Raw genomic sequence first — 27,412 nt, 5'->3', positions numbered from 1 at the left:
AAGCAGTTCAGTAATACATTCTGTTCTCTGACTCACTTAGCAATGCATAAACTATAACAAAAGTCCACTCAATGAAACAACTGAAATGAGCAATGGAATTTAATTATCACAGACCTCTCATGGAGTTTAAAATAAGAACCCAAGAATATCATTTAGATAAAAATAAGTTACATATTCAAGCATTCTCAGGTTAGATCCATTGATTATTCATGAATTAATCACACTTACTAAAAGGAATAAGTGTTACAATGGAATCAAATTTGGCTGATACTAGTATCACTTTATATAAAAAAACTGAATTAACTTTTTTTTTTTTTTTGCTTATTAGGGCCACACCTGCAACATATGGAGGTTCCCAAGTTAGGGGTCAAATCGGAGCTATAGCTGCCAGCCTACACCATAGCCACAGCACTGCAGGATACGACCTACACCACAGCTCATGGCAACACCAGATCCTCAACCCCTGAGCGAGGCCAGGGATCAAACCCGAAACCTCATGGTTCCTAGTTAGATTCGTTTCCACTGCGCTACAACAGGAACTCCTGAATTAACCTTTATGCTATAATACATGGAGAAAACTAATAAGAAAATTTCCCTGTTAGACTTCAAGAATTCCAGAAAGAGAAGAACTAAGAATCACAATATTTAATATAAAATTGCATAATGGATTTTAAACTAAGTCAGAATGTCTGACTTGAATGTGTTATTTTTTTGTCTTTTGGGAGGGAATTAGTTTGGGATCAACTGTCAACCAGCTCTGGGTACCTAATATCCTGAGTCATTTATATATGGAAAATTGGGTTACTTATAATTCAATCAGGAAAAAATAAGTTATTTGCTATGATTTAGTTTAGTAAATAATGCCTGTGGAAATTAAGATACTGGGATATATAACCCATCCACTCTAACTAACTAATCCCATAAATTTTACTTATCTTAGACAAGGAAAAAAGGAGTATGTAAGACCTATTCTGAGATTAATACTGCAGGTTAACTTGAAAGAATCAGAAGGTTAACAGAATCAAACTACAATTTCTCATACAGAGTTAAATAAGTAAATTCCACTGTATTCAACATACAAAGCTTTCTTCTTGACTACATACCAATGTAGTCAAGGTGGGAGGAAAGAAGAAGGAAACTAGAAATCAGGAAATCTGGATTCTAATCCAAGTTCTATTACTAAACTATTATTTGAATCTGTAATCTCTTTTGTAAAAATAAAAACATCTGGTTCTAGTCACTAAGTACAATTGTTATAAAAAATCAAATGAGATCAGGTATATATGAAAGTACTCTGAAAACTGAAGTCTGATTCTACTATTGTTCTTCTCTTAATATTTATTTATACACTTGATTATTCCAAAAATACTTATGATAGCCTTCAATAAAACTAATTTCAGGGGAGGGATATAGATTGGGAGTTTGAAAACAGCAAATACAAACTATCATATATAGAATGGATAAACAACAAGGTCCTACTGTATAGCATAGGGAACTATATTAAATATCCTGCAATAAACCATAATGTAAAAGAATACGAAAAAGAATATACAGGCATAACAATTACTTTGTTATAAAGCAGAAACTAATGCAACACTGTAAATCAACTATACTTCAATAAAATAAAATTTTAAAAATCAATATAATGCTTTTACCATAATATGAAGAAAATGTAAAAGAAAACTTACATACAATAAAACACAGGTTAGGAGTTCCCGTTGTAGTGCAGCAGAAAGGAATCTGACTAGGAACCATGAGGCTGCAGGTTCAATCCCTGGCCTCACTCAGTGAGTTAAGGATCTGGCGTTGCCAGGATCTGTGGTGTAGGTCAAAGACGCGGCTGGGGTCTGGCACTGCTGTGGCTCTGGTGTAGGCCGGCAGTAACAGCTCCGATTAGACCCCTAGCCTGGGAACCTCCATATGCCACAGGTGTGGCCCTAAAAAGACAAAAGATAAACAAAAACAAAAAACATAGATTAAAAAAACCCCACTAAATTAGTTGAAACAAGAATAAAAAGACAGGGAGTTCCCATTGTGGCTCAGGGGTAAGGAACCCAACTAATATCTAAGAGGATGCAGGTTCAATCCCTGGCCCAGCTGGGAGGGTTAAGGATCTGGAGTTGCCATGAGTTTTGGTATAGGTTGCATATGCAGCTCAGATCTGGCATTGCTATGGCTGTGGCTGTGGTGGCCAGCAGCTGCAGCTCCAATTAGACCCTTAGCCTGGGAACGTTCATATGCTTCACCTGTGGCAAAAGAAAAAAGGAAGAAAAAGAAGTAACTGATGTGTCTCTAGGTATATATAATGGTTCTACCACAAAAATCTAGAGGAAGGAAAGAATATAATTAAACAAACTTAGCTGCGATTTCGAGTAGCCAAAATGGCGAAGAAAACACAATGGGTTAGTTTTATTTAGTGAAACAAAAAATTGAAGTTCAAAATGACAGAAACAGGTGTTCCTATCTAAGAACAGAATGTCTCAAATAAGACTTTTTATCAAGGAACTATGAACCAAGTAAGGGATAAAACAAGTAAAAGTATTAATTAAAAAATATATATATTGGAGTTCCCGTCGTGGCTCAGTGGTTAACAAGTGTGTTCGATCCCTGGCCTTGCTCAGTGGGTTAAGGATCCAGCGTTGCGGTGAGCTGTGATGTAGGTTGCAGACATGGCTCAGATCCTGCGCTGCTGTGGCTCTGGCATAGGCTTGGCAGGTACAGCTCCAATTAGACCCCTAGCCTGGGAACCTCCATACACTGCAGGTGCAGTCCTAGAAAAGGCAAAAAGACAACAACAACAACAAAAAATTGAGGTAGTACAAACTAGTGCAGGCACCGGGAAGGGTCACTCGGCAGGATGGCTTGGACTCAACAATTCCACTTTTTGGGTGCTACCCCACTGGATACTACATATATTAGAATGTTCTTATAGCATTGTCTGAAACAGTAGCAATGTCCTAAATGTTCATTAGTGTGTGTGATTTTTGAAATAAATGTTATATTTATTAAGCAAAACACAATGCAGCTATTAAAGAAACCATACACATAACTAGATATGCGTACATTTGTCTATGGTATATAAATAATGTAGGTCTCACTTGTATAAAGATACACAACGTCTATGTATAAATAGAATGAAAAAGAATGGAAGGATAGGGAGTTCCTGTCGTGGTGCAGTAGTTAATGAATCCAACCAGGAACCATGAGGTTGCAGGTTCGGTCCCTGTCCTTGCTCAGCGGGTTAACGATCCGACGTTACCGTGAGCTGTGGTGTAGGTTGCAGACACGGCTCGGATCCCGTGTTGCTGTGGCTCTGGCGTAGGCCAGCGGCTACAGCTCCGATTGGACCCCTAGCCTGGGAAGCTCCATATGCCGCAGGAGCAGCCCAAAAAATAGGAAAAAAATAAAAAAAAAAAAGCTATATAAAAAAAAAAGAATGGAAGGATATGTAGTAAACTCTTGTTACTGGGGAAAGATGGAAAGGCTATTTTAATTAATATTATAAACTACCACTTGAATTTTTACAAGCATGTATTTGTTTTATAAGTTAAGGAATTGATATTGTTGTAAATATAAGTGGTCATTATTTTTATTGTTAATGACAACATACTGTTTAATCAGCACCATCAAGGCCGTGTGTGCATACGCAGAGAGAATAAGGGATAAAGATAACATATGAAGCTTTTAAAAACTCAAAAAAATAACTTTTAAAATTAATAACTGTCAGTTGCTAGAGGGGAGGAGAGTGCCAAACTAACTAAACATCTACTTTTCTCAGCTTTACTTCCCTCGACTTCATTTCCCTATTTGAGATTCTGATATGCCTCTTTCCTAAACAGCACATTTTCTAGTTTAAGTGAGACTCACTGCAATAAGTGAATCACTGCTATTAATCACAGGAGTATTCCGTATCCTTCAGGTTTCCTAACATTGGAGAAAAATAAAGTGCATGTACCAATGACTTAGAATGCATACCTTGAATAACTCAAACTATTTGTATATCAGGCCCAAAACCCACATACACACATATATAGATAGTACTTATTTCTGCCAACTAAGAACAAAGAACTTAAGAAAGAAAAAGATGACTGAATTTACAGAATGGATAAGAAGCTTAGTCAGAAATGCCTGACTTCTACTTATTATTAAATTTCAGCTTTGGTAGAGCTAAAAAATCTGCTACTTACTTTTAATGCAGTTGAAATGCAAATAGGTTATACAAACCAAGGCTGACCTTTAACTGGAAAACTGAACTTGGGAGTCAAACTTTTGTACATATTTCTGACATATTACCCCCAAGGCATTAGAAAATTCATTCAGCAAAAGACTTTCAATGTGTACATTTAATTTGTAATTAAGGAAGAGAAGGAGAAAAACTGTATGATGGCCAGCACTGGATTTAATGAACAAATCAAAATGAAGACATCAATGTGTGAGGCACTTTGGGAGGGGAAAAGACAGCGGAAAAGAGAAAAGGGTACCATTCACACAAATCACTTTGATCAAATAAAAGCAAACCTCAGAAGTACTTTCTAAAAGATTTAGGTAAAAGATAAGAAGAGACCTAAGTGTCAGAGACATCAGAGAAATACAAACTTTGACAATTCTGCAAAAGAAAGCTTTACTTTCTGTGGCACAAAAAGTATCCTCTTAATTTCATTAATCCTATGTTTACATTATAATTCATTACACTACCATTTATTTTAAAAGGAATAATAATGAATGTGCTGGTAAACTGTAACCAAGCCTATCGACCCCCACCTTGAAATAGTAATACAATTTTAAAACGCTACTTTTAGAAGGAAAGGTGAATTATTAAAATAGATGACTACGAGACCATTTTTGGCCTGAAATACAATTGAATGATTATCTGAAAAATTCATGTTTTCGATTAACATCATATACTACATAAGGACTAAAATACAGTTTGAAGTAGTGGTCTGAAAAACTTCTAAGACTCTCCATACATTTGCACAAAACAAGGGGGCATTTAAAGGTCTTACATACTTGAACAATCCTTACTAAAACCCTGAAGAAAATACTTTTGTTACAAAACTGCATATTCAACAGTAAAGGAAATGTAATAACGGCAATTGAGTTTGAGAAAAGAGCTGGTGCTTTATAAGATTACTTTAAGGAGAATGCGGCCATTAGTTTTTCATCTCATTTTCCAAAACAGAAATATCTATTACTCACTATACTGTCCACTGCTAGTTTGGTAAATCGGAGTTGGCACCGTTACAGTGGTGATGGCAGGTGCTGAAGTCTCCTCTTCAGACTTCTCCTCTTCAATCCTTGGCACTCCTGGTGCGTCAGAAGATAAATCATTCAAAATTTTCCTAGAAAAATAGAGAACTCTATCAATTAAAAGTAACATTTATAAGCTAAATACCAAGGAAGAGGAAACAATGAGAAAACTGGCAGAGCTGATAACACTTATGACGGATGTTGAAAATGTAAAAAACACCAATGTATTTATTTCTCTTTAAGATGAATATAAGGATTCGCTCCCGGGTTTCGGCACCAAAAAAAAAAAAAAAAAAAAAGAATATAAAGAAAGACTGATTCAAAATCCAGGTGCAATTAAAGAAGAGATTAATAAAATTAACTACAGGAAATAAAATTCTTTTGCATGGCAAAGAACACCAAAAATAAAGTCAAAAGGTGATCAATAATACTAGGAAAAACATTTACATATATTACAGATAAAGGTCCAATATCCCTAACATACAAATAACGTAAAAATTAAGGGGAGGAGTTCATGTCATGGCACAGTGGAAACAATCCAACTAGGAACCACGAGGTTGTGCGTTCAATCCCGGACCTCGCTCAGGGGTTAAGGATCCAGCGTTGCCGTCAGCTGTGGTGTAGGTTGCAGACGTGGCTTGGTTCTGGAGTTGCTGTGGCTGTAGGATAGGCCAGTGGCTACAGCTCCAGTTCGATCCCTAGTCTGGGAAGCTCCATATGCTGTGGGTGTGGCCCTTAAAAGACAAATATCAATCAATCAATCAAATAAAAATTAAGGGGAAAAAAAGAACAAAAACCTAATTTTTAAGTTCTCAACTTTCAGATTGGTAAAAATAAAACAAAGGATAACAATATATCCTATTAGCAAAGCTGTGAGAAAATGCAGTCTCGTACACTGCTACTAGAAGTAGAAAAATGACACAACCCTTGTGGAGGGAATTTGGGAAATCAAACGTGTTAGGGAATTAACCCTTAAGGAATACTTTCAACAGTATGAAAATACACACGCATAATATTTTTCATGGCAGCACCGATCGCAACCGCAAAAAACTAGAAACAATCTCCATGCCCTCATATAGGAGAATGGCTGAATAAACTAAGGCTCATTCAAATAACAGCTTGATACCTTTGTGTAAGAATGAGGGTGAAAGAGGAAAATATTTAAACAGCTTGTGAACCAACAGCTGGTCAACAGAGCACGATTTGGCTATCACTGTTCTAGAACAGTTTTTCAAACTGCAGTATACAGAAGAAGCTCTGGAAGAACATGTTAAAACACAGACAAGATTCCTAGGTCCCCTCCCTAGAGATTCTCATTCACTAAGTATAGGGTAGGCACCTGAGAATTTGCATTTCTAACCAGATGCTGATTTATCAGTCTGGTCTGTGGATCATATTTTGAGCAGTATTGGTCTCTAGAGCACACATAAGGGTAAGTACTACCTTGTGGAAATTTTGCTTCAGATGCCTATATATATAGGTGTGTGTGTCTGTTTATATATATGCAGAGAGAGAGAAAACCGTAAAAATACATTTGTTACTGTGATTTAAAAAAAAAAAAGTTTAAAAGCGACTATTCTAGACCTGCAAATACACCTACTTGTCTCTTGCATGAAGCCATTTATCATTCTTAGTCTTTTTTTCCAGTTTCTCAAATTGTTATTCCAGACCATCTTGGACATTCTCCCCTTAAGAGATACAGTTTACTTTTTCTTGGAGTGTATTCCAGATGTGGCCTCAGTAGTAGAACTAATTCTGCCCCTTAATCTAGATGTTAGTTGGTTGTTTGTGTTTTAAATTACTTTTGCTTTTTAGCTGCACCCACAGCATATGGAGGGTCTCAGGCTAGGGGGCTAATTGGAGCTGTAGCTGCCAGCCTACGCCAGAACCATAGCAACATGGGATCCAAGCCACGTCTTCAACCTACACCACAGCCCACGGCAATACCGATCCTTAACCCACTGAGCAAGGCCAGGGATCAAAGCCACAACCTCATGGTTCCTAGTCAGATTTGTTTCCGCTGCGCCACAACAGGAACTCCTGTTTGCTTTTTTAAAACCAACGTAATCTTACAGCGTATTGCAATGTATTGGGGTTTTTTGGCAACCACATCTAATAAATGATAATTAAAGAACATAATTATCTTTTTTAGATGAATTCTTAATCCAGAATCCTGTATTTGAATAACTGATTGATCTTAAACTCAAGTCTAGAAATTTTACAATTACCACCAACATTTCATCTTGTTTTAATCCACCTCCCTTGACTGCTACGATCTTTTCAAAATACTTATTCTATCATCTATTCGGGTACTTAGCCCTTTAAGTTTACGACATTTGTAAATTTGATAAGCATGACTTCTACCTTTTTCAGCTAAATTCATGGTAAAAGTACCAAGCCAGATGAGAACAAGTGAGAACCCTTTAAGGACTTCCTCTGGGTAAAAACTGATCACAATAAAGCTGGGCTGTTCCAATAAAAACTAGCTATAATTCCTATTTGTTCAACTTCACAAAAATATCAACAATTTTGTTAAAGAGACTCACAGACATAGAGAACAGACTTGCGGTCGCCGAGGGGGAGGTGGGATATAGGATGGACTGGGAGTTTGGGGTTAGTAGATGCAAATTATTATATTTAGAATGGATAAACAGTAAGGTCCTACTGTACAGCACAGGGAACTACATTCAATCTGCAGGGATAGACCATGATTGAAAATAATATAAGAAAAAGAAAAAAGAATGTGTGTATATATATGTATGTATGTCTGAGCCACTTTGCCATACAGCAAAAATTGGCATACTGTAAATCAATTATACTTTAATAAAAAAACAATTTTGATAAAGATCTTTTTATAATCAAGACATAGAATAGAGGCTAGATTTCGAGTTCATAAACTAAAAGCAAAATAATCTTACATTCCACTGAAGGTTTGATCGTAAGGGAATATCCCATTATCTTTCATAAAATTAAAGCTTTCTTTACACATGCGTGGGCTCAGGCATCTTCTATCTGATTCTTCTTCTTTTTTTTTTTTTTTGTCTTTTTGTTTTCTTGAGCCACTCCTGCGGCATATGGAGGTTCCCAGGCTAGGGGTCTAATAGGAGCTGCAGCCACCGGCCAACACCAGAGCCACAGCAACATGGGATCTGAGCCGCATCTGTGACCCACACCACAGCTCACAGCAACGCCAGATCCTTAACCCACTGAGCGAGGCCAGGGATCGAACCCACAACCTCATCGTTCCTAGTCAGATTCGTTAACCACTGCACCACCATGGGAACTCCTTCTGATTCTTAATTAAAGTATTATTATTTAAATTACCTTTGCTGGGATATAATTATAAGCCAATCAAGGCAAATAAAAGATTTTTTTTACAAAATAAAACTCATATTTTATAAGGTCTACAACTAAGATTTGCCTAGAATTTATAGAGGGAAGCCATATGGCTTGTTTCTTAGTACCTGGTTAGATTTGCTTTAGAATAAAAATGTCTCTTTTCTTTTTGGTCTTTTTAGGGCTGCACCTGCGGCATACAGAAGTTCCCAGGCTAGGGGTTGAATCGGAGCTGCAGCTGCCAGCCTAAATCACAGCCACAGCAACTCGGGATTCAAGCTGTGTTTACCACCTATGCCACAGCTCATGGCAATGCCTGATCCTTAACTTACTAAGCAAGGCCAGGGTTCAAACCCATGTCCTCATGGGTCCCAGCTGGGTTCATTACCACTGGGCTACAAGGGAAACTCCTCAAATGTCTTATATACTAACATGAGATATATTTCAAAGCTAAAATATAAAATTAGCTATATTTTGAAAAATAAGTTTAAAGTTTTATTAAACTCTGAAGCAAGCTCATGAAGATTTGCAGAATTCTCTTCCTGGAGATAACTAATATGGAGCCAGTTTCTATTAAGAATGGTTTAGGTTCATTTTGGAGGCAAGGCATGGGTCAGACAATATCGCTTTTTTTTTCCTCCAGTGCCCATGGATGCCAAGTTCCCAGGCCAAGGATCCAACTGGTGTCACAGCAGTGACCCAAGCTGCTACAGTGACAATGCCCCCCCCTCCTTTTCTGTCCTTTTACGGCCGCACCCGTGGCATATGGAGGTTCCCAGGCTAGGGGTCTAATTGGAGCTGTAGCCACTGGCCTACACCACAGCCATAGCAACACGGGATCCGAGCTGAGTCTTCGACCTATACTACAGCTCACGGCAACACCGGATCTTTAACCCACTGAGTGAGGCCAGGGATCGAACCCGAAACCTCATGGTTCCTAGTCGGATTCGTTAACCACTGAGCCACAACGGGAACTCCTGCCCGGCCCTTTAATCCCTAGGCCACCAGGGCTCTGGGTTAGGGAACTTCTTTAGCTAAACACAAAACTATAGTAAGGTGCCCCTAAAATTAGGGCGTATCAGCAAAACATCACCCTAAACAACTATTAAATTTTGAAATTATGCTAAGTAGCATGGCATAAGAAATGGCTTGCAAATGGGCTCCAAAGTACATAGTGTAGTTGCAAAACTGATGCATAACTAAAAAAATGCCATAACCTTATCAAATGCACTCCAAACTTTTTTTTTTTAAACAGAAAAAAAGCAGCAAGCCAGCATAGTCTGCAAAAACAGAGGGGAAAAAAAATCCGTTGTTTATCCAGAACTGTTCAGAGTAAGAAGTACTTTATTCTGTATGATATAAGCTTCAACTTATTTCAGAGAAGCTACTCAAAATGAAAAGAAGTATTCTGCACAGTCCTGAATCAAGCAGCTAACTGGTCTTCTGACATCTCTTCATCTGTAACAATCTAAGTGTTTCTTTGATTCTAAATTTTTTTTTTTCTTTTTAGGACCACACTTGTAGCATATGGAAGTTCCCAGGCTGGGGGTCGAATCGGAACCACAGCCACAAGCCCTGTCTGTGACCTACACCACAGCTCATGGCGACAATGGATCCTTAATCTACTGAGCAAGGCCAGAGATGGAACCCATTTCCTCATAGATAGTAGTCAGGTTCTTTACTGCTGAGCCACAGTGGGAACTCCCTAATTTTTTTTTTTTTTATTTGTCTTTTTGCCTTTTCTAGGGCCGCACCTGTGGCATATGGAGGTTCCCAGGCTAGGAGTCTAATGGGAGCTTCAGCCGTCAGCCTATGCCAGAGCCACAGCAACGCCAGATCCGAGCTATGTCTGCTACCTACAGCACAGCTCACAGCAATGCCAGATCCTTAACCCACTGAGCAAGGCCAGGGATCGAAGCAACAACCTCATGGTTCCTAGTTGGATTCGTTAACCAGTGAGCCACGATGGGAGCTTCCTAAATTTTTTAAATTACTAAATTCCATACCTGTAGGAAGGCCTCCTTGAAAGAATTTCTCTTCGTTTTTGGGAATCAGTTACACTATCCACTGACTCCTGTGAATCTTCGCTTTCTGCAATAGTTGAAATCTGAAAATTAAAAAGAACTTTATCTTGATAATCAAATTTCATCTCCACAATTTTTTTATAGATTTTAAGAAGTCAAATACAAAAAGGATATATGTCTTATTCGTTCTTGAGTAGAAAACAAATCAGTTTTAATAAGAGACAATCATATCACCTCTTTCCTCTCTTACTCATCCTATAGGAGTCAAAGGACCTAAAATTTTTTTTGTCAAAACCAAACTTTTGTGATATTCAGCCTAATCTCTTTCAGGAGTTCATGTAATTAACCCTGAACCTATCAGTATTACTTGTCAGTTTTTAGAACAAAACTACCAGGTAAAATAGTTTCTGACATGAAGAAAGAATAAATGACTATACACTTGGCCATAAATCTAGTGACTACACAAATATTTTCCTTTAAGTACTGTGTAAACACTTGTGAATATATTTACAATTATACAAATCAGATCCATTACCCTTCAACCATGATCCAGATGCTTGTTTTTAGCAATTTTGGAAGAAACTTTCTCCTACATATAGGCACATTTCGAAGTTAGCATTCTACAATTTTACAGTAAAATGTCAAGGAAAAGACCTGTGCATTTCTTGAAAGTACCCCCGGATTGAGAAGTAATAAAGGTAAGTTGAATACAGATTTTACATGGATAATAATAATGGCAACTATCATTTATTGAAAACTTACTACATGCCAGGTGCTATGCTAAAGTGCCTATCTCCCCCCACCCCACCTTTTTTTTTTGGTCTTGCCTGCAGCATGGGAAAGTTCTAGGGCCATGGATTGAACTTGCACCACAGCAGCAACTTGGGCTGCTGCATGGACAATACCAGATCCTTAAACTACTATGCTGTTAAGGGAACTCCATTACTAAACACTAATACTGTCAGTAACTTAAAGTGTTAGATAAGTACGATTATTATGCCCATTTTATAGATAGAAGAGCTGAGGCACAAAAAGGTTAAGTAACTCACTCAAGTCACAAACTAGGAAGTAGCAAAGCCACTGTCAACACTTGGCATCACAATTTTAGATAGCCTTACCAGCATCAAAATCCTGTTGGTTCCAATTTCAAACCAATTTTGTCAGAAGCAGCAACCAGAACCATTTTTAGACTAGAAATCACTCACCAGGGCAAGCTTGTCTGTCATATTTATACTACCAAGTTTCTTTAGTCTAATCATCAGGAGCCTCCTGCTCTTTCCTGAACCAGATGAGCATGATGGTGTCAGATGAGAATTAGATTTAACCAAGGCAAAAGGGTCTGTGTGGCTTTGCTCCTCATCAAAATTTATGGCAATCGCAATGAGAAAGAACATATTCAGAGGAACCTGAGAAATCCCAAATGAACTCTATATGTGGTCCAAGCCTAAGGGTTCTGGAGAGCAGGTATGCATTTTCATAGGGCTCTGTGATACACTCTCACTGTAAATTCAAGTTTGCTAAATCTAGTAAAGTTACACAAAATATATCTACAATAAAGTAATGTGACCATCACTTTAAGTATAAGAAATGAGTATTATAGACCTAAAAATTAACATGCAATATTTAATGAATCCAGAAATGACAGATAAAAAGATGGACAAGGCTGAATTTAGTCTGTAATAACGCTATAGTTACCGCTAAAGGAGTACACAGAACCTAATCCCCACTAATCCATAGCTGCTGTTAACTAACTAGCTCACTCAGCATAATCTCTGCATAGACTCACTCACAGATGTAGAACTGATGAGGAGCTGTGAAAAGGCCTTAGCAGAACGTTAGAATTTCAAGGAATAACAAGACTGAACTCACAAAGTGGACAGTACCATGATAAATATTTATTCTCGACAATGTTCTGGGAACTTTAGTTTATTTTACTTTTATTTTTTGCTTTTTAGAGCTGCACCTGCGGCATATGAAGTTCCCAGGCTAGGGATTGATTCAGAGCTATAGCCACCAGCCTATGCCACAGTCACAGCAATGCCAGATCCAAGCCACGTCTGCAACCTACACCACAGCCTAGGGAAACACCGGATTTTTAATCCACTGAACAAGGACAGAGATCAAACTCACAACCTCATGGATCCTAGTTGGGTTCATTAACTGCTGAACCACAAAGGGAACTCCCTAGTTTCTCTAACATTCTGCCTTTTTTTCCTTCTTTTTTGGGCATACCCCTGGCATGTGGAAGTTCCCCAGCCAGGGATCAAACCTGTGCCACAGCAGTGACCCAAGCCACTGCAGTGGCAACGTCAGATCCTTAACCCAGTGAGCCACAAGAGAACTCCCTGTTCTGCCTTTTTTGCTTGAGCTTCATCCTTACAACCTTCTTTTAAGGATATATAATAACTTAGGCACACTTTCCCAAGCTGAAAATCATTAAAACAATTTAAAAAATTGTTACATAAACCACCCATTGGACAATTCTGTTGTGAGCCACACGGGAAGTCCATGGACAATTCTGAAATGAAATAATTAACATTACTTTCTGTTTTTGTTTTTGTTTTTTTTTTTTGCCTTTTAGGGCCCCACCTGCAGCATATGGAGATTCTCAGGCTAGTGGCTGAATCAGAGCTACAGCTGCCGGCCTGCACCACAGCCACAGCAATGTAGGATCTGAGCCACATTTGCGACCTACATCACAGCTCACAGCAACGCCAGATCCTCAACCCACTGAGGCCAGGGATCGATATATGGCCTTTAATTTTCCCCCCAAACTCAATGGATCTATTGCTTCCAGCAGAAAAAAGGCCCCTGCTTCCTTATACAAAAGGAATTAATTTATCACCACGTAGTGACTGTAACTTTTTAAAAAAAATTGAATTATGATTGATGTATAATGTAAGTTACAGGTGTACAGTACAGGGATTCACAATTTTTAAAGGCTATACTCCATTTATAGTTATTAAAAATATATTGGTTATATTCCGTGTTGTACAATATATCCTCACAGCTTATTTTAATAGTTTGTATCTCTTAATCCTTTGCCCCTATATTTCCCCTCCCCAAAGGTAACCACTAATTTGGCCTCTATATCTTTGAATCTGTTTTTTTTTTTTTAAGTTATATTTACTAGTTTGTTGCACATTTTATATTCCACATGTAAGTGATATGTATTGTAACTTTTTTAATGTAAAAGAAATTCAGGACTATTCAATACTACATAATGAATGTAACACTTCCTCTTTCGGAATACTATCCAGAAAGAATGTAGAACTCTAAATGTAGGGAGTTCCGCTGTGGCTCAGCGGAAACTAATCTGACTGGTATCTATGAGGATGCAGGTTCAATCCCTGGCCTTGCTCAGTGGGTGAAGGATCCAGTGTTGCTGTGAGCTGTGGTGTATGTAGGTCACAGACACAACCTGGATCTGGTGTGGCTGTGGCTGTGGCTGGTGGCTCCGATTCAGCCCCTATCCTGGGAACCTCCATATGCCATGAGCGTGGCCCTAAAAAGATAACACACACATACCCACACACAAAAGGAACTCTGAGTATGAAGCCAATTCCTACGGAATATCTACCAATCCCCCAAACCAAAACCAAAACACCCTCAAAACACTGAACCCACATTTTTAACTAGTAAAAATCCTATCGAAAATCCTTCTTAAATAACAATTACAGTTTAATATATATTTCAATGGTTATTAAAAATAACCATATGAAAAACTATACTACCAACATCTGTGATGGTATCACAGACTACCATCACATTCCAATGATAAAGTCCCTTCCTCTGGTCCTCACCTCCTGTCACTTCTTATTAACCTCTTATTGAGCTCCTTAAATAGGTCTTATACCATGGCCACTTACAAGATAAGAAATTTTTAAAAAGCCAAACCACCACTGTATATGAAAAGTTTTAGATCTTTCTCAATTTTCTCTTTGTTTGTTAAAAACCCACACCTCCTGTTTAGAAGGGGGAGGAAAGAACTTCCTATTTTGATGTTATTTCAAATTTCAAAATAAGATATACAGTAACTGGAACAAAATGTTTAAAATGATACTATTAGATGTTATCTCAAACTATACCTGGTCCCCTGGAAACTTAAGCACTTACTTTCCCTGGGTAAAGCTTAGACTCAGGTTTAGGTACAGTTTTTTACTCACTGGATCAAGAAGTTTAATAAAAGTCTAGAGCGATAACCTCCAAACCCTTTTAATCTGCAGCTCTCCCTTATTTATAAGAAAACTATATATATTTACTTCCAAATTTTAAGTGTTATTTGTATCATAATACATGTTAATTTTTAAAGGGTTAGGATAAACAAATATTAAAATACATTTATAAATTTCTTAAAGATAAATCATTAATATTATTTAATATTTAAATCAGTGACTAAAAATCTGATTCTAAGCTTCAACTTCTTGAAATGCGATTTAGTATCTGCTGAAAAAGAGAACTCATGAGATGTAAATATAAAAATAAGTACATTTTTGGCTGGTCTTACTAAATAGAACAATCATGTTTCATTTTCATCTATCAATTACACAAACTTTTGATAAGATTTACCTAGTATATTTTCATTTCCCTGGCTCTTCATCAGTTATTATATGCTAACAAAAGGTTTCATACTTTAACAAATATGTTCAACACCTACTGAAACTGTCTAAGACTTCTGAATGGTTTAGAAAACCGTATTTCCAGAGTTTTAAAAGTATACATATTTGAGTTTTTAGGTGACAAATTTATACTGTTTGCAGTTAAAAAAAAGGTATGGGAACATTTCCAAATTTCTATACTCAAAGTGCTCTCTGCACAGATTTCTTTGGAAAAAGCAGTTACTCTCTCATGCATTGTTAAAATGTCACTTTCTTCCAGAAAGGACAGTTGAAAGGGATTTTTTTCCAAAAATACCTGTTAGCTAACACATCCCTTGCAACCCTCGATTGCCATCATTTTTACATTTGTCTTATGTAAAAAATAAACAAAAATAACTCATCCTTATGTTGGGCAATTCAAATTTTGGTATGTGAAGCATATTCTCACTTCTGAGCCTTTGGACTTGCTTTTATTATTTGTATGGCTCAGCCTCCTTGGCTGCTTTCTAGTTTTCTGCTCACCATATTCCCTGACCACCCTACATAAAATAAATCACCCTTCCCTCCACATTATCATTCTCTATCCCTTTCCCCTGTTTTAATCATCTTCCCAGCACTTATCCTCACCTGACATATTTTACTTTTTCATTGTTTCTCTTCGCTCAAATGTGATCTTCATGAGAATAGAGAAGTATTATTTGTTCATTGCTGTCTTTCATAGCACCTAGAACAGTGACTGGCACATAGCATGTGATCAATAAAAATCCACTGAAAGAATGAATGTAATAATTTAAGGTAACAAAATTCATAAATCCTCTGACATGTTTTAACTGCACTGTATTAAAAATGAATCCAAACTAACAATTGAAAAGTGAGGATGCCACTGTCAACTTCTATACATTTGTGGGAATTCTTATAGAATCTGTGAAATCTGGGAGTTCCCGTCATGGCTCAGTGGTTAATGAATCCAACTAGGAACCATGAGGTTGCGGGTTCGATCCCTGGCCTTGTTCAGTGGGTTAAGGATCCAGTGTTACCAGGAGCTGCGGTGTAGGTCACAGACACGGCTTGGATCTGGCATTGCTGTGAGCTGTAGTGTAGGTCACAGATTCGGCTTGGATCCCGAGTTGTTGTGGCTGTGATGTAGGCATTCGGCTACAGCTCTCATTAGACCCCTAGCCTGGGAAACTCCATATGCAGTGGGTGTGGCCCCAGACAAGACCAAAAAAAAAAAAAACCTCTGAGATTTGTCTTATACATATACACAGGATTAAAGTTAGGGCACGATGTCAAGCATTATGTGAAATATTAGCATAGCTTAGTTTCTAATAGTCTGAGATTAAAAAGATAAATGAAGTCCTAATATCTTATTCTCACATCAAGACAAATGTACCTTGTATATTTTGGAAATGCTGTTCTAGAATACTAACATGCTCCCATCTGTAAGTTTAAGGGATCAATTCTCTCCTTGTTTGATCACCTCTTCTGATATAAAACACTTCCTACTTATTAATGCTAATCACTATCAACCAGCTGAAGTTTAAGAGCTTCTCCATGGTTTTGGGCCTTTAAAGAAAAAAAATACTGTTTGTATTTCCATTTGTAGAATTCAGGCTTTTAATTATAAACACAGATCACCTTAATGGAAAAATGTATTTGTGAAAAGATGAATATACATTTCCATAAAGTTAATGTTCATATAACCCTGAGGTCCAGATTGTTATTCTTCTTACCACAAAGTAAAGATTAAAATTAAGAATATAATTGACAATTACACATTATATACTATAACCAAAATTTGTAATCTTAGCAACTTTTGTGATAATTTTTTTGTATTCTTTATAGAAAGACCTCCTGTTGTGAGTGAAAAAGAAAAAGTGAAAGTTAATGTGAGGTCTGGGATCTACCTAGGTCTCTCGACCAGCAGGTCAGGTTCTTTCCACCATTATAAAAGGAAGATATGAACAACAGTAAGGCAGCATTCAAGGAAATAAAAACTGAGGCAAAGGACAGGTGATTATTGCTCAGTCAGTGTGGTTCCACAGAAATACCAAATTCTTCAGTCTTTATCTGGACTGTACTATCTCCTACTTAGTAAGAACAAATCCCATTTCCAACATTTTTCAGTTTGAATATTCATACAATGTGATAATTTCACATCAAAATATTCTTTTTTTTCTTTCTTCCCAACCCTCTCCTCACTTAAATGTCCGAGCAAACCAAAAGCACAGAGACAGAATGAAGTAGAGGTGGGTTAACAGTGGCTCAGTGACTCAGTAGTATAACATGGCTGACAAAATCCATTATGTTCTTTGATGACACTAACAATGCTTCCAGGGCAAAGGAGGCACTTTTCCCTTCTACATATACCATCCGGTCTGGCCACTCTCCTCAAGGAAAACACAATAGCTGTCATCCATAAGAAGACAACAAGGATGGTGAAGAGAAAATCAAAGCTATGACATATATAAATGGCTGAAGAAAAACAGGCATTTACTTAGTTTGGATACTTTTTTTTAAATGAGAAGGATGTGGGAAATGGAGAGAGGAAGCAGTCCAATAGAAAAAGGAGTTACACTTGCTTAACCAGTTTCTGAGAACAGAATTGGGACCCACTAGGTAGAAGTTTCAGAAAGATATTCTGGTTCATCACAGGGGAAGACTATTTTAGCAACTACCCCTAATTATAAATTGGTTACCTCTAGAAACAGAGCTTCCTCTCAAAGTATTCATGTAATGCCACACTGCATTTGGAGGAGAGGCATAGGAGATATATATAAATTTAAGCAATAGACTAAAGTCTCAATAGGTAACAAGTTTGGTCTAGATCCAGAAGACCTCCAAGTTATTCAAATTTTGAGTTCCAAGTTAAAGAGGAACAAAGACATAAAGAATAATTTTTTAGCTTCCTTTCTAAAAATAGTTCTCTCCAAATCTATGACCTAGGACTCACCTGAGTTCCGGAGAAAAGTCTTTTTAAGTCCTTACAGGAAGACTGTGAAGCAAAAAATATGAAATGGGAGGCTGGGGTTATGGCCTACTTGAATGAATGTTCAAGTCTTTTTTCAATAAGCTCATTGCAAAGATGTATAAGCCCTAGGTTCCCTATAGTCAAGCATATGTTTACATGCCTTTATTCTCTTTGGATCCAACCCAAAGGAACAACCTCTCCAAAGAATAAGATATCATGCATGGAATAATACTTGATTCTTTGTTTCTTTTTGATTTTTAGGGCTGCACCCTATGCATATGGAAGTCCAGGATAGGAATCAAATCAGAGCTATAGCTGCCGGGCTACACCACAGCCACAGCAAGGCAGGATCTGAGCCATGCCTGCTACCAACAGCTCACAGCACTGCTGGATCCTTAACCACTGCGCAAGGCCAGGCATCGAATCCTTATCCTCATGGATACTAGTAGGATTTGTTTCCACTGAGCACCAGTGGAACTCCAATCTTGTTTCTTTTTTTTTTTTTGCTTTTAGGTGCCACACCTGCAGCAGTTCCCAGGCTAGGGTGGAGCTATAGCTGCTGGCCTATGCCACAGCTGCAGAAACACCAGAACTGAGCAGTGTCTGTGATCTATACCACAGCTCACGGCAACGCCTGAGGGAGGCCAGGGACCAAACCCGCAACCTCATGGTTCTTAGTTGGATTGTTTCCACTGTGCCATGATGGGAACTCCCCAATCTTTGATTCTTAAGGTGTACTTTCTGAATATATTATTTGAAAGTTATATACTTTAACTTAGAACCCTAAACATAGCTGGTTTTCTCTAAATTCAAATAATATTTTAGGTAAGGTTATTATTGATAAGGGTTTATTTTCTCTAATTGCCTGTTAAGAAAATAATTACAAAGTTATTATTTTTGTATCTTGATTTTCCTTAACTGATGTACATTAGCCTTACATGGATACAATGGTTTTTTTTTTGTTTTTTTTTTTTTTTTTGCTTTTTAGGGCTGCACTAGCAGCATATGGAAGTTCCCAGGCTAGGGGTTGAATCGGAGCTGCAGCTGCTGGCCTACGCCACAGCCATGGCAATGCAGGACTCCCCCACCTATCGAGCGAGGCCAGAGATTGAACACACATCCTCATGGATACTATACTAGTCGGATTCATTTCTGCTGTGCCAGAACGAGAATTCCCTACGTCAGCCTCACAATCTGTCCTAAACATTTCCACTTTACCCCATGTACTTTATGATTCTTCCTAATCAATTCTTTTTCTTTCTCAGTTTAAGAAAAAGTCTTTTGCTTATATGTCTGTTCTTATGTATGTATGTTCCTGTACTTCACTATACAAACGCAACATATTCCATACTTACAAAGTAAAATAAATTCTGAACTAGATGTGTTCCTGTTTTCATAGTGAAAGGAGAGAGATATGGCTATAAACGACAGTTATGAAAATAGATGCAGAACTTTTTATACACATACCTGAACTGTCTGGACTTGTGGAGACTGAATAACTGATGGCTGGGCCGCCTGAATAACTCCATGGACTTGAACTGTCTGCCCATTGGGCAGCTGTACTAAAGTTACGGTGGGAGCAGATGATGTTGCGTGAGCTGCTGGCATAGATACCTATAGTGTTGAACATGGAAAAAAATTACCATCACACATACCTTCTTGGGAGTACTCATGTTTAATATGAAGCAACTTTTTAGCAGCAAAAGGATGACCTTTCTGCTGGATTAAATATTCTATTGGTGTGAAAGAAACTAAGATTAAACTTAATATTCTTTTTTAAAAGACTATAGATGCCTCCCCTGCCCCCCACTTTTAAATTCCTCCCAAATGGCAAAAACCAAAAAACTATCTTATTGTAATACTAAAATACAGAAAGAGACTTCCCTTGAACACTGAATACCACTTTATTTGTATACTGCTTACATTTTCCCACCTGCTTTCATAGTCAATTCCTCATTTTGCCCTTCAAAGAAATAAAGACTGGGTTCCAATAAGAGTCCTTTTCATTTTGGAGATGGAAATATGAAGTGCTCAAAGAGATGAAGTAACTTACCCAAGGTCAAGAGATATGCTAGCTCTGAAGAAACATGGTTAAAATCTTCAGAATAACATGTGTTAAATAAGCTATGTTCTAAAACATACCTGTTCCTAAACTTCAGCAAAACTTAGCTACTAAGACTAGAACAAATAAACATCTTACGGTACACAGCATATTTTTCTCTTGTAAACTGATTACAAGCATGTCTTTTCATGAATGACAAAGTGTTAATAGATATTATAAAATGAAAATACATGTCCATCAGATGGTATTTACTGTTCCCTATGCTTGAATGTGTTCGGGGGGAGCAGTTTTATTTGCTCATTTGATGTACAGTTATTGAGGGTATGTGTGCCAGAAACCATGTTAGAACTGAAACTACAGAAATGAGAAAAACATTAGGTCCCCACCCCTAAGGAAATTATTGAGGCATACGTATGAAGGAATGAGTTCAGTGAAGTGATGAGGTTTGTGAAGAGAAAAATGGAGACACTGAGGAAAGCTATCCTGCCACACCCAAGAGGCAGGGAGGCTACTAGGGAAGAATGTGAATTTGAAACAAAGACTGCAAGTACGGCATGTTATTATGACTTGCAGTGGGGAGACACAGACCTTCAGGCAGTGGGGGTAGCACTGGCAAAAGCAAAGAGAAACAGCAGTGTCTGTACATGGCAGAGAGGGATGACCAGCAGTTAGTACTCCTGGAGCACACAGGTTTGCTACTGTATGATGTAGAACGTGTGGAGAGAGGAAGTGACAGAGGTGGCCAGTCATGTGAAATCTTACACCTGCTATATTAAAGAACTTGTATGTTATCATGAGGTGACTGGAAATGAGCTAACTGGCTTTTGAACTCCTGAATGGTGAGGCCTGCATTTTAGGATAGATCACTTTATGGCAGTGTGAAAGATACTTATTTCAGAGGAAGAAAAAAGTGGAGGTGAAACCAACTGAGAAAGTCTCTATATATAGTAGTGAAGGTAAGACGATCAAGGCTAGAAATTAGGCACTAGTTGCGGAAGGGAAGGAAATGGACTGAATGATTTAATGAAAATTCAGGAGGCAGACCAGAAGGGCTTTATAAATGATTGGTTGAAAGAGGTGAGAGAGAAATCAAAGATGACCCACATAGTTCATGCTTGGTTAAGAACTAACTGGTAGACTATGCCATACAAACAGAAAACAAAAGAAGCTGCTTATGGGTGGTTGGGGTAGTGGTGGAAGATGACAGAATTGTTCTGATATCTGAATTTGTAGAGATGTTTAACAGGAAGTTAAATATCTGACTGTGAAGCTTGGGGGACAGATACCTATTACTGAAAGTAGAGGCTAAAACCACAAGCTTCCCCTTTGGATAGTTAGGAAGTCCTTCCTTATCTCTGGCCGCTCTAAATCCTGCTTGGTTTACCTGGTTCTCAAAATGTAGTCCATAGACTGTCTTCATGAGAATTACACAGGGTGCCTGTTTATAAAGTCAGAATCCCTGATGGACCCAAGGACACTTTCCTCTACACAAAACTCTGAGAACCACAACCAAAAGTTATTCAGAGTATCTCATCTCAATTGAAAGCTCTTCTAATATCTGAAGCAATTATTATGTCCTCTTCTCTGAGTATTCTCTAGGGTAATATAATAAGCTAACTCAACAAATAATCCATTTTCTACCCTAATCATTTTACCTAATGGCTCCTGTCACTGAAACTTTATAAAATATAGATACAGCAAAAAAGATTAAAATCATTTATATTCCTACCACTCAAAGATAATCACTGTTAATATTTTTGCTGTAGAAACAGGTGTTTCTAAAGATGCATATATACGCTAAATATTTATAAAACTATTATGGAAACTATTTTATTTTTCAAATCCATTATAAGTATCTCTTCATACCATTAGTAGTCTTCTTTAATGATTTTAATGGCCATATAATGGTAAAAATTACATAATAAATTCCTTATTATTGGATATTTACCCATTTTCAAATTTGTCTATTACAAGAAAGTGATTCTGCAACAATAGTAAAACAATCTTCCTTTTACCCAACTCTTCAGTTAAATCCATCCATAAAAATTAACATTCTCATAGTCAAATCAAAATTGTTTTTTCCCACTTAAAAAACTCTATAAATTCCAAAAGTGAAATAAAGCATTTCATTATTGGTTTTTATTTTTAAATTTTTTTGCTTTTTAGGGCCTCACCTGCGGCATATGGTAGTTCCCAGGCTAGGGGCTGAACTGGAGCTGCAGCTGCCAGCCTACTACACCAGCCACACAGGATCTGAGTTGTGTATGTGACCTACACCACAGCTCATGGTTAACACCGAATCCTTAATCCACTGAGCAGGGCCAGGGATCAAACCTGCATCCTCATAGTTACTAGTCACGTTACTACTAAGCCACAACGGGAACTCGTTATTGTTTTAGATTGATTTTGTTTTTGTTTTTTTTGCTTTTTAGGGCCGCACCTGTGGCATACGGAGGTTCCCAGGCTAGTGGTCAAACAGAGAGCTGTAGCTGAGGGCCTACACCACAGCCACAGCAACACAGGATCTGAGCCGCATCTGCAACCTACACCACGGCTCACGGTAATACCAGATCCTTAACCTACTGAGCAAAGCCTGGGATCAAACCTGTGTCTTCAGGGATGCTAGTCAGATTCGTTAACCACCAAGCCAGGACAGGAACTCCTTAGATTGATTTTTTAATAGTTAGGCTGAATTTGTGATTTCTTCACTGAGCAAATCAAATTATCTTGGATTTGATCATTTTATCATATATTTCTAGTATTAAAAGACTAACAACAAAAAACAGGTATCAGAATTATAAGGAAATTATGTCAAAAACATATAATATGTGGGTTAAGGACTTGGATAAGCAAGCGAAAAAACCCTCTGTAATCAGGTACAAAAAGAACAAGGAAACCATACAAATGGTAAAGAAACCATTGTGGTGCAGTGAGTTAAGAATGTGACTGCAGCAGTGTGGGTCACTGCAGAGGCATGGGTTCAATCCCTGGGCCAGTGTAGTGGATTAAAGGATGCAACGTTGCTGCAGCTGTGGCTCAGATTAAATTCCTGGCCTGGGAATTTCCATATGCCGCGGGTGCAGCCATTAAAAAAACAAAACAAAACAACAAATGGGAACAGATACTAGCTTTCCTAAAATTCAAATATTATGTCATTCCACTTATCAGTGATTACATGCAAATTGAACATGTGCAAATAATTTTGTTCCTTCCTGAATTTCCAATTAAGCTTCATGAAATTGATTTTGTTTTTATAAGCATAATCACATCAGCATAGAAGAATGGGAAAGGAGATAACAGTTTTGGAGAATGGAAACAGATGGTAATGAACTTGGAAGACCTCAGAAGACCAATTCATGAGGCTGAGGCAGGGAAAGCCCGATCTGTGCCACAAAAATTCTTGAGGCTCAGGATCTAAGGCACCCTGGAAGGTAGAGTGAAAGGACAGCCTGAAAATAAGGAAGGCTAGTTAAAGGCTCTTTGAGACCAACTGGATCTTCTCTTTGACTCCCTGTGGAAGAACAATTAATCCACTCATGCTGACAGAAAAAAAAAGCTTATTTTCTGGATAGATGGTTTCTTGACTACCTAGCATCAGGCATTTCTGAGGTGGGGTATAAAACCTCAGTCTTCTTCTCTCAGTTGGCTCACAGGCCTTTACCCTATAAGCAAGGGATTAGTCAAGCTTTTCTCTGGGGGAACCTGGCCAACACCAAGAGGAAGAAGACTTAAGAGATAATGAAACTGGGAAGGCCACAATGACACCACCGTGAAGCTCACAATTCAAAGATGTTAGGTTCAAAACATATCTACAAAGCTTCCAACAGGTTTTCGTCCCATACTTTTAAATGCTAGCAGACAACCATGAGTTATCAAACATTTGAGGAAAGCTTCTAATATGAAAGATAGAGACCAAAACAGATGGAAGGGGGAAAAGGTATACAGAAGAAAATCTATATGAAGAGGAGAAAAAAACAAAACAATATTCTCAGAGGTGAGAAAATACTGCCTTTGTGAAACATAAACAGGATGCTATTAAAACACAAAAGCATTACTCAGAGAACAAAAGAAACTCTTGGAAACATGATAGCAGAAATAAAAAATATGACAGATGGGTTGAAATACAAGTTGAGAAAATCTCCCAGAAAGCAGAGCAAAAAGACAAAGAAAAGAGGAGAGAAAAGATGAGAAAACTAGAGAAACAGTCTTATAGGCACAACACCTGGATCACAAAGATCCTAGGGAGAAAAGAGGAAAAAAAAAAAATCATTAAACAACTTGAAACTGCCTAAAAGTGAAGACATGAGTTTCTGTTTTAAAAAGGCCCACTGAATACAACTGCACAATGAATGAAAACTGATCCAAACCAAGGCCTTGATAATGAAACAGTGAAGCATGGGAACAGAGAGAAGATTTTTATATGATAACAGAGACACAAAGTAAGAAATGGATTTAGTCTTTTCAAATAGCAACACTAGAAGTTGACTGTGGATCCATGCCTTCAAAATCTGAAAGAAAAATTGTTTCTTTACCAAGAATTCTTTATCCAGTCAAACTTGCTCAAGAAACCACTAGAAAACATGCTTTACTATAACAAGAACAGAAGCTCCACAAGAGAAAGACAGGAGGAAGAAAGGAAATTTCCAAGATGACATTATATTGTGGACTTGGAGAACAACCAGATCAGAAGAATGGTGTCACAAGAGAGAGATATGCTGAGGGTTGTCATCACAAGATTCCTGCTGGCATTGTATCACCGTTTTACTAGAGGGCTGAATGCTTAAATGAGCCCAGATTCTTATTTGTGCATGTTTGCCTCAACCATGTGCAAATAAAGTCCTGATTCTCACCTTTGTTTCTGCACCTGCGTCATCTGGGCATGTTTACATCATCCCTAAATGTATTTTGCTTTGCCTTACTCCAGAGAGCTGCAGGTGGGCTCTGATGACCTTATGAGAAAACATACAACAGTCCACTGCTCTGACTACATTCCCTGTGGAGGTCTAGAATTTGCCCTATTTTAGCTCAGTGTGGCAAACATCTGTGGTTAGCCCACTATTTCCCAAGACCCATTCCTGCTCAGTGACCCTTCTAAGAGAGCTTTTAAAACTGTTTGGGAAGCTGAAGCTCAACACCCCAGAGCCTCTGGTAACGTTAGTTTCTCTTGGAAGCCTCCATCTGAATGAGGCAATATATCCCATTTTCTTACCTAGCAGGTTACTAGGTTGCTATTTGGTTTTTATTATTAACCACTTTTCTCACTCATATATATGTGCAAACAATTGTTAATAAAACATGAGGAAAAATACATAAGAACAAAAAATAAGGATGAGAGAATATAACCTTAGCATGTTAAGACAAAGACAAAATGAAAAAATCATGACTCAAAATATACAGGGAGCAAAAAAACTACTATCATCCTTGAAATTTACTGGTGTGTCAATTTATTTGCTTATCCTTTTTCCAGTTTAAGCATATGTAAACTTAGCCTTTCAGATTATCTATATTCCCATGGTCCAAAATAAACCTGTATGATATGAAAAAAGCAGTTATCATATTAGGTTTTCTTCCTTTGTTTAAGAGACAATCTACCCACCAGTTTAAGTGTAATTATATCTGAATTATGTCATTGTAACAGTGTGTTAATGTTTAACAATACATTGTTCTACTACGTTACTGGGTTAATACTATCATTTCTAAAATTAGGCTAGTGTTAAATAAATAGGAATTTTGATATTCTAAGAATGTCTCTACTCATTCTATGTATATCTTTGTAATAAAAACTAAATTTCTCTTGCCTAAAACATATTCCTCTTAGAAGAGACACAATTTGGAATCTCTCCATGTATTTTATACCTGGGCTAATGTGGCAATCTGTGGCTGGGCTTGAACTGTCATTTGCTGGTTTTCAGCTTCTGTTACAGCTGCATCTCCACTCTGCTGGTTCTCTGCTCCAGATTCCATGGTCATTTAGTTACCTACAATAATATGGAAGAGTGTTACAAGCACTACAGTGCTTTGTGCGTTTGTGGTTTCAAAGGCAATTTTCAAATTAAAAATAGGTATATGTGGTGATTAGGTTAGCAGATGCACTCAGAATCGAGTTAAACTATAAGGTAGTTGAATTAGTCAGACTTGTCCAAATTTGCTGAGCTGTAAAAGTTGTCTTTTCAAAGCTTCTTCCTTTGCCATTTCTTCCCAACAGGCTATTACTCCATCTAGAAGAAGGGATTCCTCTCTTTCATAAATCTTCCCTACTAATAAGAGGAGAATGGGAAGTAGCAAAGTTACAATTTTTTCAAAATGTACCAATCAGTTATGGAGGGAGGGTAGAGAGTAGGACTGAGATAATGATAGGGTCCACGTGATATTGATTTCAAGGTAGCTTCTATAAACGTATTCCCTCCAATCATAGGGAAGAGACAGAAAAATTACAAGCTACTTTCACAGGAAATCAGTGGTGGTAGGGCAAAAATCAGCCCAAGTTTCAAGAGACCATGTTATGGGTTATCAAGGTAAAAGGTGGGATTCATAGCCACGTTATTGGATACCTCAAACACTGAAATGGTTATCATGTGTTCTGACTCCTTACCATGTATAGTGTGTGTTAACACTACATATATACCCGTGGGAGTCCATATGCACATACATGCATACATATACACACACACCCCTTTTAAAATTGTAACTACAAAATTCTGGGTAAGTTAATCAAGGCTGATCTTTCTTACTTTTTGGACCCTGCTTCGCCAAGAGTTTAGTATATTTGTTAGGACAGCCACTAACTGACAGCAAAAGCAGTGGAGAGCAATTCCTAGCAGCAGCAGCAGCAGCTACCTGGAGGTTAGAGAAATTGATTATATGTAGCAGATATAACCAGGGAAGTAATTGTTTCTAAAGAAGTCACAATAAAAAGGATTACTTCTTACTTGTGTACTACTGTTACCATTAAGTGCCTAGCATATTACCTGTCAAAAATACATTTAATAAAGAGGACTTCCTATAGTGATTCCATAAATAACACAAAAACTCCAATGTTTTTCCAGAATTTATTGCATTTATTTTATAACTCTGAATTGATAAACAAAATTGTCAGGGATCCTTAGGTGGATTATTACATGTCATCAGAATGTATTACATACTAACACTTTGCCATCATTCACAGGATTCTATA

The 27,412-nt window shown here is 37.6% G+C and overlaps 1 protein-coding gene across 8 annotated transcripts in view; it reads right to left on the bottom strand.

Moving 5' to 3' along the window:
• CREB1 (cAMP responsive element binding protein 1) overlaps positions 1–27,412 on the bottom strand; it is a 67,834-nt gene that overhangs the window by 19,752 nt on the left and 20,670 nt on the right. For 4 of the 8 annotated variants that reach the window (XR_002339129.2, XR_014828814.1, NM_001361427.1 and 1 more), the window contains 5 exon segments: positions 26,095–26,216; positions 19,644–19,790; positions 18,159–18,200; positions 10,590–10,690; positions 5,197–5,339 (listed from right to left, as the gene is read on the bottom strand). Coding sequence is in view for 4 of the 8 variants with exons in the window: in NM_001361427.1 (NP_001348356.1) it covers positions 5,197–5,339; positions 10,590–10,690; positions 18,159–18,200; positions 19,644–19,790; positions 26,095–26,208 (547 nt within the window). In the remaining 4 variants the exon portion in view is untranslated. 8 annotated transcript variants of the gene reach the window in all.

Source organism: Sus scrofa, chromosome 15, assembly GCF_054392235.1.
Source record: "Sus scrofa isolate SSC_HxYL_T2T_F1_AM1 chromosome 15, Sscrofa_HxYL_maternal_Yorkshire_Landrace_v2.0, whole genome shotgun sequence".
Classification (NCBI taxonomy): domain Eukaryota; kingdom Metazoa; phylum Chordata; class Mammalia; order Artiodactyla; family Suidae; genus Sus; species Sus scrofa.
Note: the sequence above shows the minus strand (reverse complement) of the source record. Positions and strands in the feature narration are given on the sequence as shown.